General features: G+C 59.6%; 4 protein-coding genes across 4 annotated transcripts; 3 read left to right on the forward strand and 1 right to left on the reverse strand.

Annotated features, from left to right (window-relative positions):
• Positions 1-635: 635 nt before the first annotated feature.
• On the reverse strand, positions 636-3532 carry SLS55_005103 (uncharacterized protein; the record flags this gene model as incomplete). The annotated part of the gene is made up of 6 exons (XM_066776554.1): positions 636-1098; positions 1231-1267; positions 1673-2055; positions 2108-3130; positions 3265-3409; positions 3472-3532. 6 exons carry the CDS (start codon positions 3530-3532, stop codon positions 636-638), a joined length of 2112 nt encoding a protein of 703 aa, XP_066632396.1.
• A 908-nt stretch (positions 3533-4440) lies between these two features.
• Positions 4441-5595, forward strand: SLS55_005104 (uncharacterized protein; the record flags this gene model as incomplete). Its single annotated transcript, XM_066776555.1, has 3 exons — positions 4441-4464; positions 4784-5318; positions 5378-5595. 3 exons carry the CDS (start codon positions 4441-4443, stop codon positions 5593-5595), a joined length of 777 nt encoding a protein of 258 aa, XP_066632397.1.
• A 934-nt stretch (positions 5596-6529) lies between these two features.
• SLS55_005105 (uncharacterized protein) lies at positions 6530-9406 on the forward strand (the record flags this gene model as incomplete). The annotated part of the gene is made up of 6 exons (XM_066776556.1): positions 6530-6666; positions 6750-7130; positions 7215-8097; positions 8172-8289; positions 8354-8589; positions 8642-9406. The coding sequence occupies 6 exons, from the start codon at positions 6530-6532 to the stop codon at positions 9404-9406; spliced, it is 2520 nt and encodes an 839-aa protein (XP_066632398.1).
• Positions 9407-10327: 921 nt separating this feature from the next.
• On the forward strand, positions 10328-12987 carry SLS55_005106 (uncharacterized protein; the record flags this gene model as incomplete). The annotated part of the gene is made up of 3 exons (XM_066776557.1): positions 10328-10563; positions 10647-11742; positions 11800-12987. 3 exons carry the CDS (start codon positions 10328-10330, stop codon positions 12985-12987), a joined length of 2520 nt encoding a protein of 839 aa, XP_066632399.1.
• Between the last annotated feature and the right edge of the window lie 1102 nt (positions 12988-14089).

Here is a 14089-nt window from a genome sequence, read left to right on the forward strand (position 1 = left end):
GTAGCTGACGCTGGTTCGAGGCACTGGAGATGGACAAGAGGATGCATTTGGCCATGTGCAAGGGGCAGCTGGAAGTCTTGAGCGGGGAAGGGGCGTCGACGACGCAGCAGGCGCAGACTTCGTGCTCGGAAGCTTTTCTGAATCGGGTAGATCCCTGTCTATGAGGCCGTAGAAGATGTTTCTTGTTTGAATCGCCTCCATCTTATTTAGTTTTTAAAGCGATTTTTGCTAGTGATTGGTGGTTGCGGGGATGTTGACCGAGTTAGCAGATAGGGACCGGAAGATCCCGTTCACATTATCCCTACCATTGATCAAAGCGATGTATAGATACCATGGCGAATTGTCATGCGCGTACCCAAAGCTATGTTGTGACCGGTAACGATCGTGCTAGTCAATTCCGGTTTCGTCTGTTTCGTTGACTGACCCCAGTAACTCCTTTGGCAATCGTCACACCTCATTACTTCGCTTTCTGCCCATCAATCTTGCGCACCACCCTCAGACTCCAACTCTGTGTTCATTTAAAAGCTCATCGGTCCCTCATCTTCTAAACAGGACTGGACAAAAGAAGGACTCCCCCAAGCCGGCTCTGACAGAAGCAACACGAAGAAAATATCACACCCAATTGATGCCCCTTCTCAATACTTCATGTCGAACCCGGCCGTGTGGTACGAACTTGGCGAAGATGATGGCAGCGGACCCGTCGCAATGTCCCTGTATCTCTCGATCTGAGCAGCCAGCTTCGCGATACCCTGCTCCCGTCTCTGAATAGAGAGACGGCGTCGGTTCTGCTGCTCCAGCAACATGAGCTGCATCTGATAGTCCTGAAGAGCAAGGGAATTGTTCCACGGTGAGCCACTCCTATCGACGCTGTTGTTGTTGTCGGCTGCCGGACCCTGCTGCATTTGCTGCTGCGACTGTTGCCTGGGCTGATGAAATTGTTCCTGAGGTGCGGAGAACTGTCGCTGCGGTGTTTGCTGAATTATCGGCTCGCCCATACACCTGGTCTGATACTCCTGCTGATATGCGTGCTGAGAGTACTGCTCACCAATAGCAATCGATGCGCGGTGCGCCAGATGTCCGTTTTGCTCATTCCGTGAGCTGTTATGACCGGTGTCAGCGAGCGTTTCCGGGAGATCACTCCCCGACATTCTGAATTGCACATTGTTCGAACGCCGTTCAGTCGCAGAACGCGTGGGCCCCGGTCTGGGTCGGACAAGTGCTGGAGCACACGATGGCTTGTTGGGCGAAGTCTTGACAGTTTGAGAGCCTGAAATGATGATGGGCATGCTCTGACGATAGGCTAGTGGCTTTGCAGGTAGTTCGGGAAGTTTTTGTGGAGGGATTGGCGCCTGTCGTGGACGTTGAAACATTTGAGACGGTGAGTACTCGGGCAACGAGCGATTGGATAAGGATTGAGTCGAAGCCATGCGGGCAAGAGCTGAGGGAACCTTCCGCCAATGACTGGCCTGGGTTTCTTCCAGCATTTGTGGCTCGGCATTTCCCTCTGGTTCGCTAGGTAGCTCGGCAGTAACTGCTTCTTCATGGGCTGGCCAGCCATAAGCCTCGAAGGAAGCGGGAGCGGCCGAAAGACTCGCCGGTCGGCTTCGCCTGGGAGTCCGAGAGCCTGCTTGACTTCCTTCAAGCTCGACTACGTGGCTTACTGTTGTCGAACCTGGCGATTTCAGAACGTTTTCAGGAGGCCCCGCACTGACGTCCTGGGACCATCGTTCGATACCATTGCTCTTGAGACACTCCGCGAACGGAGCTTGGTGGACGCCCTGTCTTTGACCCGTTGCGGCTGATCCGTGATCTGGCTGCTTCGATTTCTTCTCACTCTGGTCCGTCTCCTTGAAGCCTTCCTGAATGATGCGTAACATCTCCTCCCCCTTCGGAGCCGTCGTGAGATTTTCATAACCATCATCCGTGACAAGAATGTCGTCTTCAATGCGCACACCGCCAACGGGAAGATACCGTGAGAGGACTTTTTTGTTGATGTACTTCGAGTGAATCGGGTTGGAGAGGTAGACCGCATTCAAGGCATAGCGATTGAAGTAGCTGCATGGAGCATCAGCCATAAGACTGCAAGAAAGAGATAAGAAAAACTTACATCCCTGGCTCGACGGTGACGACCATACCCTCTTCAAGAGCCGGATGATGCGGGATGACAGGAGCCTTGCACATTTCCGGATCGACGACGGGGCTCACGCTTCCAGAGGTGGCCGCCATCAACGGCACATCAGACACATCGTGAACTTCAAGTCCCAGGTGGTGACCGAGCCCGTGAGGGAGAAACGCTAGTGATGTTCCAGCATCAAAGATCTCCTGCGGGGTGCCGTTGTGGAAGATGCCGAGCTCTAAAAGGCCGAGGATAAGAATGCGATGAGCCAAATAATGGATGTCCAAATATCTGGCGCCCGGCCGGATGGCATCGATGCACTCGGTTTGCATATCCAACACAAGATCGTAGATTTCTTTGGCCTCCTTGGACGGCCACTGGCCAGTAAGGGGGAACGTCCTCGTCACATCACTTGCATAACACTGCCACTCGCAACCGGCATCGAGACACATGAGCGGGCGATCCTGGAACGGCTCGTCGTTCTTGATGTAGTGCAGTGTCGAGGCATTTTCTCCGGACGCAGCAATGATCTCGTAAGCTTGGTGCTTGGCGTCAGCTGCCACACAAGTGTCAAGAAAGGTGGCTTCCACTTGAGCCTCATTCTTGAAGGCGAGAATATTTTTGAGCACATTCTTATGGGCCTTGGCGCTAATCTCGTTGGCTTTACGGATGAGCTTGATCTCGTGCTGGTCCTTGCGCACGCGTGCGCCGTCGATGGCGGCTTGAAGCCTGGTGTAGTTGACACGGGGCGATTTGTCGTGGCCGGGCACAACGGCTTGGTCAGGATGCAGGATGTAGACATTGCCTGGATGCTGTGACATCCAGAATTCTACATAGCCAGTCACGGCGTATGAGTAATCGGCAGCATCAATGTCGTACTTCTCCAGGGCTTCCTCTGGACTAGAGCCACGGCCGTTGTAGTAGACCTTGCGGGCGCTTCCAGGTGTCGGGACGTATAGCGTAAGGAAGTCGGAATGAATGTCATAGGTCAAGTGACAATCAGCCTCGTCGACCCTGTGCCAACGTTACTTCAGGCTGCTTTCACGGGGGACCGTACACAAGACTAGCATGGAAACTAGCATAGCACGAGCTTGACGCCCGGTTGCAAGCAAACGCCCGGGACGATAATAGATCGAGTGAGGGCTTACCCGGAGAGATAGTAAAAATAGCGGCGCTGCCTGAAGGGGACAAACTGATCACTGTCCTCCAGGTAGGCAGTCGGGGAGCCGGGAAGGTAGATCAAGCCCTTCTCGACGCCGAGGAACTCAGCGACGCGGCGGGCATGTTGCTTCGCTGGTTGGCTCTTGGTCAGAAGCGCCGGGCACGTGGGGACGGAACGTGGGGCAGAGACGGACCTGGGTATTTGTCCAGCGGCGAGGCCGCTCCGATGTGGAGACAGATGTCCAAGTGGTCCATGGCCGGCGTCTGCAGAGGTGCGAAGCGCTCTGCTGGAGGCGGAGGGGAGAGGCGATGCGGCGGCAAAGGGAGGGGACAGAGAGCTCTAGGCAACGCAGCGCTCGCGGGCGCACGGACCCGGCCTCCGAGGCACTCGCTCTCGCTGACCGGCGCCGCCTCACCTCTCGTTCGATCGCTCTCGCTTTCTCGTTTGCGCGCTGGCTGCGGGGGCTCTCTCCACAGTTTGCCGTGCGGTGGGGTGCCAACGCCAGCACACCTTGTCTGGGCGCTGCTTGCTTAGGGCCAGCGCAGCGCGCCGCCTTCTCGAAGCCAGCAAGGGCGAGCTCGCTCGATGCGCGCTTCCCCGGCGTTACGCGCGCGACGCGGGACAGCCAATCGACTGGCGCTGGGCCCTGGCCGTTTCATCTGGCGCTACGTCACCACCCGGCGCCCCGTGCTCGCAAGAATGCTGCTCCACGCCGCTGCTCTCTCTGGTCCTCGCCACGCTTCTCGACCTGCGATTCAGTCTCGCTGGTATTGCTCCCGTTGCGGCCATGATGTGCCGCGCCACGCCCTGCGGCGCTGCCCGCGCGGCGTTTGATTGGTGTACAGCAGGCTGAAACGGTCCAGAATCAGCGTTCCGACGCTCGTGCCAAGTTGGCCGAGCTTGCAGAGTTGGTGTTTCCTGCTTTGAGCACGGCAGCTTGCTCTTGCCGCTGCAAGCTTGCTGCAGCCAGCCTTTATATCTCCTTGAGTCTTGCCGTCTCGCCCTCCAATCCAACCGCTACTCCTTGAGAAACCATCCTGTCACGCCTATTCCCTGCCTTCATTCCTCCGTCGCCATGAGACCCTCGACATCGCACGGCGCCGCCTGTGCGCTCTATCTCTCGCTACTGGCCTATCTGCCCTCCTCTGCCGCCATACATCACATGAAGCGCGAGCTGCCCGACCATGTCCGTCGAGCCAACTCCGGAACCAAGCCGCTTATTGTTACAAACAAATGTCCCGACAGTATATATCCGGCTTTCATTACTCAAGAAGGAACGGGCCCGGAGAAGTCGGGGTTTGAACTGAAGACAGGCGGCCAAAGGAAGCAGACCGTGTCGGCGAACTGGCAAGGCCGAGTTTGGGGACGCACCAACTGCACTTTTCCTGCCGATGGACCCACTGCCTGCGGCACCGGCGACTGCAATGGCCAGGAGGAATGCACGGTTTCTGTACGATCTCGAAAATGCTGCTACCCGGCTGTGCCACGCTAATTTACATTGATAGGGCTTGAATCCAGTGACTCTGGCCGAATTCACTTTGGATGGCGGTGACGGCCAGACATATTACGACATCTCGCTTGTGGATGGCTACAATCTTCCTATGGGTATCGTCATGTATCCCGAGGGAACCGCGGCTTTGGAGAAGGCCCCGCAAAACGCGACCAATCCGTCTTGCGAAGGCACGGCGAGCCAGCTGGCAGACTCAACGTTCAATCCCTACAACGGCGCATCTCAGACCTTCCTCGGCACCAACAGCTCATATCCGTTGCCGTTCGACAAGCAAGTTACGGAGGACCAGGCCTCAAGGTGGTGTCCTTGGGTTCTGCAAGTAAACCCGCCAAGCAAACCCGGAGACGGTGTCTACCCCTACCCGGACGACAAGATCCAGCGTCCCGCATTCAGTCCCTGCTACTCTGCTTGCTCGAAGTGGAATAAGCCGTCGGACTGCTGCGTCGGCAAGTACGACTCTCCAAGCTCTTGCTCGGCGGGCGAGTACTCGCACGCTGCCAAGAAAGTGTGCCCAGATGCCTACAGCTATGGTAAGTCACGGCCGGTCCCGGGCGGGAGGCGAGGAACCAGCACTAACCCAACGTTGCAGCGTTCGATGATCAAACTTCCACTTTCATCATCCCCATTGGCGCCGGGTTTGAGGTCGTCTTTTGCCCCGGCGGCCGCTCGACCAACATCTTGGCCAGCGACCCCACCTATTCAAACGCGAAGAAATCGTCCGGACACGTGCCGCATAACATGCACGGAGCTCTGGGTTTGTTGCTCGCGTTGACCATGAACACTATTCTCTTTACATGTTTCTTCTAACGGAACAATATGTGCAGACGCGCATTAGAGCAGCCACGCGTCGGAGATCTAGAGGCTGCACGTTCCGCATGATTTCCTTTGATGGGCCTGGCGCCTTGTATGAATAGTTGTTGGTGGTTGGTGGATTGGATCAGCTACAGATTTGAGTCTAGATACCCTGTATTTCCCGTTAGAGCAGTTTTGCCAGCAATCCAGGCGGCACACTCGGCCTGTTTCCCTTGCCTCCGGCGTCTCAATTGACCGTGACTGCATGCTAGCAGCCGTCCCGCTGGTGTCCGGAGTGTTTCAGCAGGGTCCGCCGGCGTGCTCCGGTACCTGCCTACTGCGCACGTCATTAATGCCGCGATGGTAGAGCGGGGTCTCCGTAGGGCGAGCTCAGCCCAGGACCCCACAGAGCTCGCGAGACTCATCTGCCGATCAAAGCTTATACGCAGCAACGCTTCGTGGCTTCGCCAGGCGCGCTCCGCATGACCGCTTCCAGGCATGGAGCAGGCGTGCCGCGCAGTATGCTGATACAGCTCGACGGCTCCGCGCTGAGAAATACCCGGCGAAACGTGTGCCCAGGTCCACTGCGGAGCCGGGCGCCTCTGACCCCCGCGTGTCCCACGGTCGCCATACCGCTTTCGACACGGACGCAACACCTCCAACAGCTCGACGCCCCTCCTCAGTGGATAATCCGCGGCGGTACCTTGGCCTGCCGCTCGAATGCGGCAACGCGCCCTCCGGCGCTCCCTCGTGCCGTGTCCAAACCGACTAGAATGCGACTCGGACGTCTCAGCGCGCCATCATAAGAGCTGCGGCTGCTGCTGGTGATCCTGCTGCTGCTCTCTCACAGCGCCTTGAGGACGAGCAGCTGGGTGCAGCCGCCGAAACGCTGCAGCAACGGCAAGCCCACGACACATTCTCTCGTTAACCGCCGAGCTCTCCCCCGGAAATGGCGCCGCAGCCTCTGACCGTGCATCAATTGACCGCTGGCTGGTCCTTTAAGCAGACCGATGCGTCAGATGACGCATGGCTGCCAGTCGCTTCTGTGCCCACGAATGTGCACCTGGATCTGATCGCCAACAACAAGTACGCCTATTTGCCCGCAGATCTCCTGCGAAGCAGCCCCTCATCATCATCCTGTATACCCGGCTTACCAACCGTCCAACCAGGATCCCAGACCCGTTTCTGGGCTTCAACGAGATCGATGTCGAGTGGGTGGGCGAGAGGCCGTGGTCGTACAAGACGACCCTCCCCGATGTTGGTTCCGCGCCGGACGGCGCCGTGACGGTGCTGGCCTTTGACGGGCTCGACACGTACGCCACGGTCAAGCTCAACGGCGAGACGATCCTCGAGAGCGACAACATGTTTGTCCCGCACCGGGTGGACGTGACGCGCAGCCTGAAGAAGGGCTCAGCGAACACCGTGGAGATCGACTTCAAGCCGGCGCTCGCGGAGGCCAAGAAGGTCAAGGATGCGCACCCCGAGCACAAGTGGGTGGGGTTCAATGCCGACATGGCGAGGTTGGCAGTGAGGAAGGCGCAGTACCACTTGTAAGCGAGCGAGCGCGCCCTTTCGTCTTTCGTCAACGATTGGATCAACGGCGTCGAAAGGATCTGTTTGCTGACCTGGACCAGTGGCTGGGACTGGGGCCCTGTGCTCATCACCTGCGGCCCGTGGAAAGCCGTTCGACTGGAGACGTACGAGGCCAAAGTCTCGGACCTGCGCGTCGACTACAAGGTCGAGCGCGGGCTGAAGGCTGTAACTGGCACCATCACCGCTAGCGTCGACGGTCACGCCGGCAAGACGGTGGCCTTCGCAGGACAGCTGGCAGGCGAGGTCGCGTTCAAGGCGTCAGCCGAGGTGGACGGCGACGGGCAGGCAAAGGCAGAGTTTCGAGTCGATGCAGCCGAGCTTTGGTACCCCCATGGCTACGGCGCGCAGCCTTTATACGACGTCTCCGCGACCCTCGCAGCCGACGACGTCGACTTGCACACGCTCAGGCGCCGGATCGGTTTCCGCAAAGCCGAACTTATCCAGGAGCCTGATGAGGTTGGCAAGACGTTCTTCTTCCGCATTAACGACGTCGACGTGTTCTGCGGCGGCTCCGACTGGATCCCGGCCGACAGCTTCACGCCGCGCATCAGCGAGGAAAAATACCGCAGATGGCTGAACATGATGGTCGACGGGTATCAGGTAATGATTCGCGTCTGGGGTGGCGGGATCTGGGAAGTGGATGAGTTCTACGACGTCTGCGACGAAATAGGCGTCTTGGTGTGGCAAGACTTCATGTTTGGCTGCGGAAATTACCCTGCATTCCCGGAGATGCGGGAGTCGATCCGGCAGGAGGCTGTTTCCAACCTTCGCCGGATTCGACACCATGCATCCATCGTGATCTATGCGGGCAATAATGAGGACTATCAGGTCCAGGAACAGTTCGGCCTGACGTACGACTACAGCGACAAGGACCCAGAGAGCTGGCTCAAGACGGACTTCCCCGCGAGATACATCTATGAGAAGGTGAGGACGAGGGCTCCCGTGCATTGTGACGCTGTCGATCTTAAGCGCCCTTCTAACATCACCCAATCTTACAGATCCTGCCAGAGGCCGTGGCTGCGGAGAGCCCGCACGTTCCCTACCACCCCGGATCGCCGTGGGGCGATGGGCTGATCAGCTCCAATACCACCGTCGGCGACATGCATCAGTGGAATGGTAGGTCGCGGCTATACTTGGCCGACCATGGCTAAAAACGGAGTGCCCGCTAACGCGTCCCCAGTCTGGCACGGCACGCAGGAAAAGTACCAGATTTTCGACACGCTCGGGGGCCGTTTCAACAGCGAGTTCGGCATGGAGGCGTTCCCGCACATCGACACCATCAAGTACTACGTCACAGACGAGTCGCAGCTCTTCCCACAATCGCACATGATTGACTTCCACAACAAGGCGGACGGGCACGAGCGCCGCATTGCCACCTACCTGGTTGAGAACTTCCGAACAGTGACGGATCTCGAGGTGAGTGTTGGCGCGCGCGGAGCAACGGGGCCTTGCATCTAACGGCGCATAGGGCTTCATTCACCTGACCCAGCTGTCGCAGGCCGAAGCATTGATGTTCGGGTACCGTGGCTGGCGCCGGCAGTGGGGCCAGAGGCGGTTCTGCGGCGGCGCGCTGGTGTGGCAGCTCAACGACTGCTGGCCGGTGACGTCGTGGTCGATAGTAGACTACTTCCAGCGCAAGAAGCCGGCGTACTATGCGATGCGCAGGGTTCTCGCGCCGATCGCCGTCGCGGTCAAGCGGGCGCACCACGACTGGAGCGTGGTGCACGCGCGCCCGGCGAAGACGAGCGAGTGGGAGCTGTGGGTGTCGAGCAGCAGGACGGCGGCGGTCACGGCGACGGTTGAATTGCGCTTCATCTCAGTCGCGACGGGGGCGGACGTCAGGGCGGCGGTGGTGAGGAGGGACGTCACAATCGTCGCTAACGGCACCACGGACCTGCTTTCCGGCACCATCGATAACGTGCGCGAGGAGCCGCACGTTCTGGCGGCCCGCATCTGGGTCGATGGCCAGGTCGTGTCCCGGGATGTTGACTGGCCGCAGCCGCTCAAGTACCTGGATTTCGACGATCGTGGCGTTTCGGTGGTGCAGGACGGCAGCAGCATCCGAGTGACGGCACAGCGGCCGACCAAGGGCCTGGTGTTCGAGGAGCGCGAGGGCGTGCTCGTCGACGACAGCGCCATCGACGTCGTGCCGGGCGACGAGCAGGCGCTGACGGTGCGCGGGCTGGGGGCGCAGGCGGCGCCGCTGCGGTGGAGGTATCTCGGGCAGCAGTAGCAGCGACGGCGGTTGGCGTGGCGTGCTCGTGGCCTGACGGCGAGGCAGCGCAGGCAGACTGCAGAGCGTGCAGGGAGCGTCACGATACACTGTGGGCTGGTGTGGGCCGCTGCGGGCGGGAAGGCGAAGGGTCTGGCAGCTGGCGCGATGGGCCGGCTTGGCGGCGGGCGGGTGTTCTTGGAATGGGCGGAGACGCCGCAGCGCTCGCGCAGAGCATGGAAGTTGCCAGATTAAGTGCGCCCTACAATTTCACGCCGTTGCATCGGGCCTCATTTCGCACCTGAGTGCCAGTGCGCAGCGCTCGGGCGCGTGGGCAGCCGGACAGAAGGGACGGGAGTCGTGAGAGACCCCGCCGCCAGCGCGTGGGCGTGGTGGTGTGCGTGGGAAGCAGAGGGGCGCTCGCTTGGCCAATTCCCACCTATCAGCCAGTCGACGCACGCGGAGCCCCGGCGCGGCACGCCAGTTACAGAGCCTCGGGTCGTGCGCATGCAGCGTGCTGCGGCCATGCTGCCAGAGCGCTGCGGGGGACTCCCCTGCCTCCTCTAGAAATCTGGGGTCCCGTTTCTTTCGATATTCCACTACGTAGCGCCGATCTCAGCAACCACCTCTGCCGTCGCACCCCGGCTCGCAACCTGCCAGAGAGCCTCCCGTCGCGTTTATTTGCGCGCCCCCCGCCCCAAACAGCCCCCGGCGCGCTCTTTATCCGATCCTCGCTGCTCCTGAACTCAGCAAGAGAACCACGTTATCCGGCCCGGTCCCCGGCTGTGACCTCACTTGCATCATACCTCGCCAGTCCTCCGTCTTCTGCCTTTAACATCCAGTGATGCCGACGCTTGCTCTGAGCTAGCTGCACCCTTCCGCTCTGATCCTTCGCCATACGTGCCCTTGAGATCAAGGAGCACGGGCGCTCTGCTGCTCCCAATGTTCCACACCTTCCAGAGCGCCGCGGGCCAGCCGGGTTCCGCAGACGCCGGAGACGGCTCGAAGCCCTCCCGCCAGAACTCACGCCGCATTTCGACTACCAACGCCTGCGTCGAGTGCCGCCGCCGCAAGATCCGCTGTGACGGGACCCAGCCATGCGGTCAGTGTCTGTGGTACCAGCACCCGGAGCTGTGCAGCTACGCAAAGCCTGCCCAACGCGTTGTGCCGTCCCGCAAGTAAGTTCGCAGAAGGCAGACTTCGGTCTGAACCCAAGAAGCAGCCGTCCCAGTCATTGGTAGCTTTGCTTACAGCTCGTCAGGCTTGTCGAGAAGCTGCAGAGCCAGATCGACCAGCAGAGACTGGTGTTGGGCCGGTTGTTCCCCGGAAAGGACCTCGAGGCCCTCAGTTCAACGCCACGGGAGGAGCTTCTCAACATGGCTCTCACGCTCCCCGCCCCCTCGGCAGCTTCACCGGCTGTGTCTATTCCACAGACCGCCTCGGAGCCCACGCATGACTCGGACGGACCCGAGAGTCTGGAAGCGGCGCTGGAGGCCGCTCCCGATGAAAATCCTGAGTGGGACGAAGCCAGGAAGCATCAGATGAAGATCCAGGGCATCTCCGATGATGTCAACGGCCTGTCGCTGTCAGTGGACAGACCATCCTCTTACGTTGGCGTCTCGTCCATGACGGCAGCCCTCAAAGTCATCGTGAGGACTGCCCCTATCGCCAAGTCCTACATCAACTACAAGCAGACCGAGACCGCTCTGCCAAGCCGCAGTGGCACGCCCCCGCCCGAGCTTCGAGACACCAACCCCAACGCCCTCCCGAATGTCGAAACCGGTCTGGACCTTATTGATAACTATTTCGAACGGGTCCATCCTTTCTTCCCCATGGTCGAGGAGTCCAAGTTCAGAGCAGCATACATTCGACAGCAGAGATGGGATCCGCCCTGGCTCGCTCTGCTCAATATGGTGTTTGCGCTGGGTTCGCTGGCATCGTCCACGGCGGATAACGAAGCTCACTACACTTTCTTCACGAGAGCGCGCAAGCATCTCAGCCTGGAAACCTATGGGAGCGGGAACCTCGAGGTTCTTCAGGCCCTCGGGATCATGACTGGGTATTACATGCACTATCTCAACCGTCCCAACGAAGCGAGCTGCTTGATGGGTGCCGCGCTACGCATGGCCACTGGTCTAGGTCTGCATCGAGAATACTCCAGCCCTGCTTCGCCGAACCCGAAGATCAATGGCCTGTCCAAGTCGCGGACGGATATTCAGATTGCGGAGACCCGACGGCGCACTTGGTGGAGTTTGTTTTGCTTGGATGTTTGGGCGTCTACGACCACCAGCAGACCGTCACTAGGCCGTATCAGTTCTGCAGTCACGGTGCTGCCACCTGGAAAAGTCTTGGAGGATGTGAGTTTGTTTACCTTCGAACACGAACTGACTGGCTGCTAACAAACCACGCCGCAGCCATCGAGTAGTCCTGAGAACGTGCAAGACCTGCGAGTGCTCCCTTTGATCTACAACATCGAGTTCTGCAAAATTGCTTCTAGAATCCAGGACACACTCGCCACCTCGCCGCTGCTCAAGTACGAAGATCTCGTTCAGATTGACACCGACCTTGTCAATTGGCAGAACAACCTGCCCTCTATCTTGGCAACTAACGAACCGTGTCCGGAGTGTCTGCGTGTTCCGCGGTCGGTGATGAAGTGGCGGTACGAGAACCTTCGTGTCGTGCTACACAGGCCATTCCTGTTGAGCACTGCTCTCAAACGGGTCCCTTTCACCAACCTCAGCGCCGAGGAGAAAGTCGCGGTGGGGAAGTGCCGGGTCATCGCCGCCCAAAACATCGAAGACATCAGCAAAGAGTGCACGCCAGATCTCATCTCGGGTTGGAACGCGGTTTGGTTCTGCTTCCAGGCTTGCATGGTCCCGTTGATAAGTCTATTCTCCGATATAAGCAATCCCGACGAAGTCGCCAAGTGGCGCAGCCAGATCGAAATGGCGTTGGCCTTTTTCGACCGGATGGAAAGGTACAGTGTGGCAGCGAAGAAGAGCGGGGAGGCCATTGCGAGGTTGGCCGAGGCCAGCAAGGTCAACCAAGAACACCTGGAGGAGCAGATGAGACAGCGGCAGCAATTGTGGGAGCAACAGCGTGCGCAGGCGGCTGCCAACAACGAGGGGCAGAACTTTCACCAGTTCGGTGAGAACGCTCAATCGCCAACGCAACAACAGCAACAGCATCAGCAGCATCAGCATCAGCAGCAGCATCAACAACAGCAACAGCAACTTCACGAGCAGCAACGACAACAGCGCAGCCCGAGCAACTCAGGGATGATGGCCGCCAACCCCAACCAGCCGTTCCCGCCCGGCTTCGTCGGCGGCCAGCAAGCGTTCCCGACGACGAGCATGGGCGGCAGCGGCATGTCGGGCATCGGCATGGGGGTGTGGCCGCCGCCAGGTCCCGAGATGGGCGGCGGCGGCGGCGGCGGCGGGCCGTCGAGCCTCGGGTCGCTGTCGGGCTTCTGGGACGAGATGATGTGGGACACGTTCCCCGAGATCTCCGAGGATCCGTTCGGCAGCTTCAACGGCGAGTTCGACTTCCCGCCGGCGAGCCAGGACACAGGTGGGGCGCCCTGCTGGCAGCTGGGCAACTGAGCGAAAGTGCTGACGGGAGAATGAAGGGGTACCGCCGCCGCTCGATGAAGGAGGGGGAGGAAGGCGGGATTACCGGTTCGCGATGACGTCTATATAATGTTGGGATTTTACTGGCGTTGCTTTTGCCAGAGGGATATACCAAAAAATGGGTGGGAGGATGGGGTTGGTGGAGGACGGAGTCTTTTTCTGTTGAAGGTGGTGGTGACACTGGGATGATCACAGCGCGCGAGGTGTACAAGTCACGTCTGTTTCCGCGGTTAGTTCGGACGAGGGGTTGCTGCGAGCGGGTGATCGTCGTCGGTTTCTTTCCTGCTGTACATTACATACCCTATGTCGCAATGATAGTCGGAAGCAGAGAACAGCTTGCCAACTCGGCCGACGCAGCGGAGCGGGCGGCAGAGGCAAATTGGCGGGTGGTCGGCTGGCATCACGATCTTCAAGCTAGGGCTGCATTGATGCTGGGCGCACGGGAGAGTCGGGCCCGTGGGCGAGATGCAGCGGGTGCTTAGGCGTTACTTACCTTGCGTCACGGAAGTCGGATGCGACGGGGACCGTCACGCTGGTAATTTCACCACAGCAGCATTGGCAATCCCTTTCCACCAGCTCACCATCGCCAGCTCTCTCCTCGTGTCATCCCCGCCGTGCTCCTCTCCCTGTCGCTTTTCCAGGCTCCCTTGCCGCCAATTCCGCGTGCTCCGCGCTCGCCACTTCCCGAGACAGCTGCCTGGTCAGCCCTGCGACCTAAGACCCAAGGGGGCGTTATCGGCCTTATCGACCACCATTTTCCACACCATCCCCGAGCCATACCACGCGCCCCGACCCTCCACTCCCGCCCATCTTCCGCCCGCGCGAGTCCCTCCCAGCAAGCAGCCCCTCCTCCGGCCCGAACGAGCGTTTCGCGACACCGCTCTCCCAACGTCCCGACGCTGCAAGCCGCCCGCCGCAAGCTGAAAGCTGTCATCCGACAAAAAAATAACACGCTTGCACAACGCGCGCTCCGCCCCTCCTCAACCAAGCCCGGCACGACTCGCTCACCCGCTTCCCCATTGACGCCTGCGAAGCTCGGACTCCCGGCCTCGTTCACTCTTCCCCCGACGCTCCA

This window comes from Diplodia seriata (assembly GCF_021436955.1).
Source record: "Diplodia seriata strain FDS-637 chromosome Unknown scaffold_5, whole genome shotgun sequence".
NCBI lineage: Eukaryota > Fungi > Ascomycota > Dothideomycetes > Botryosphaeriales > Botryosphaeriaceae > Diplodia > Diplodia seriata.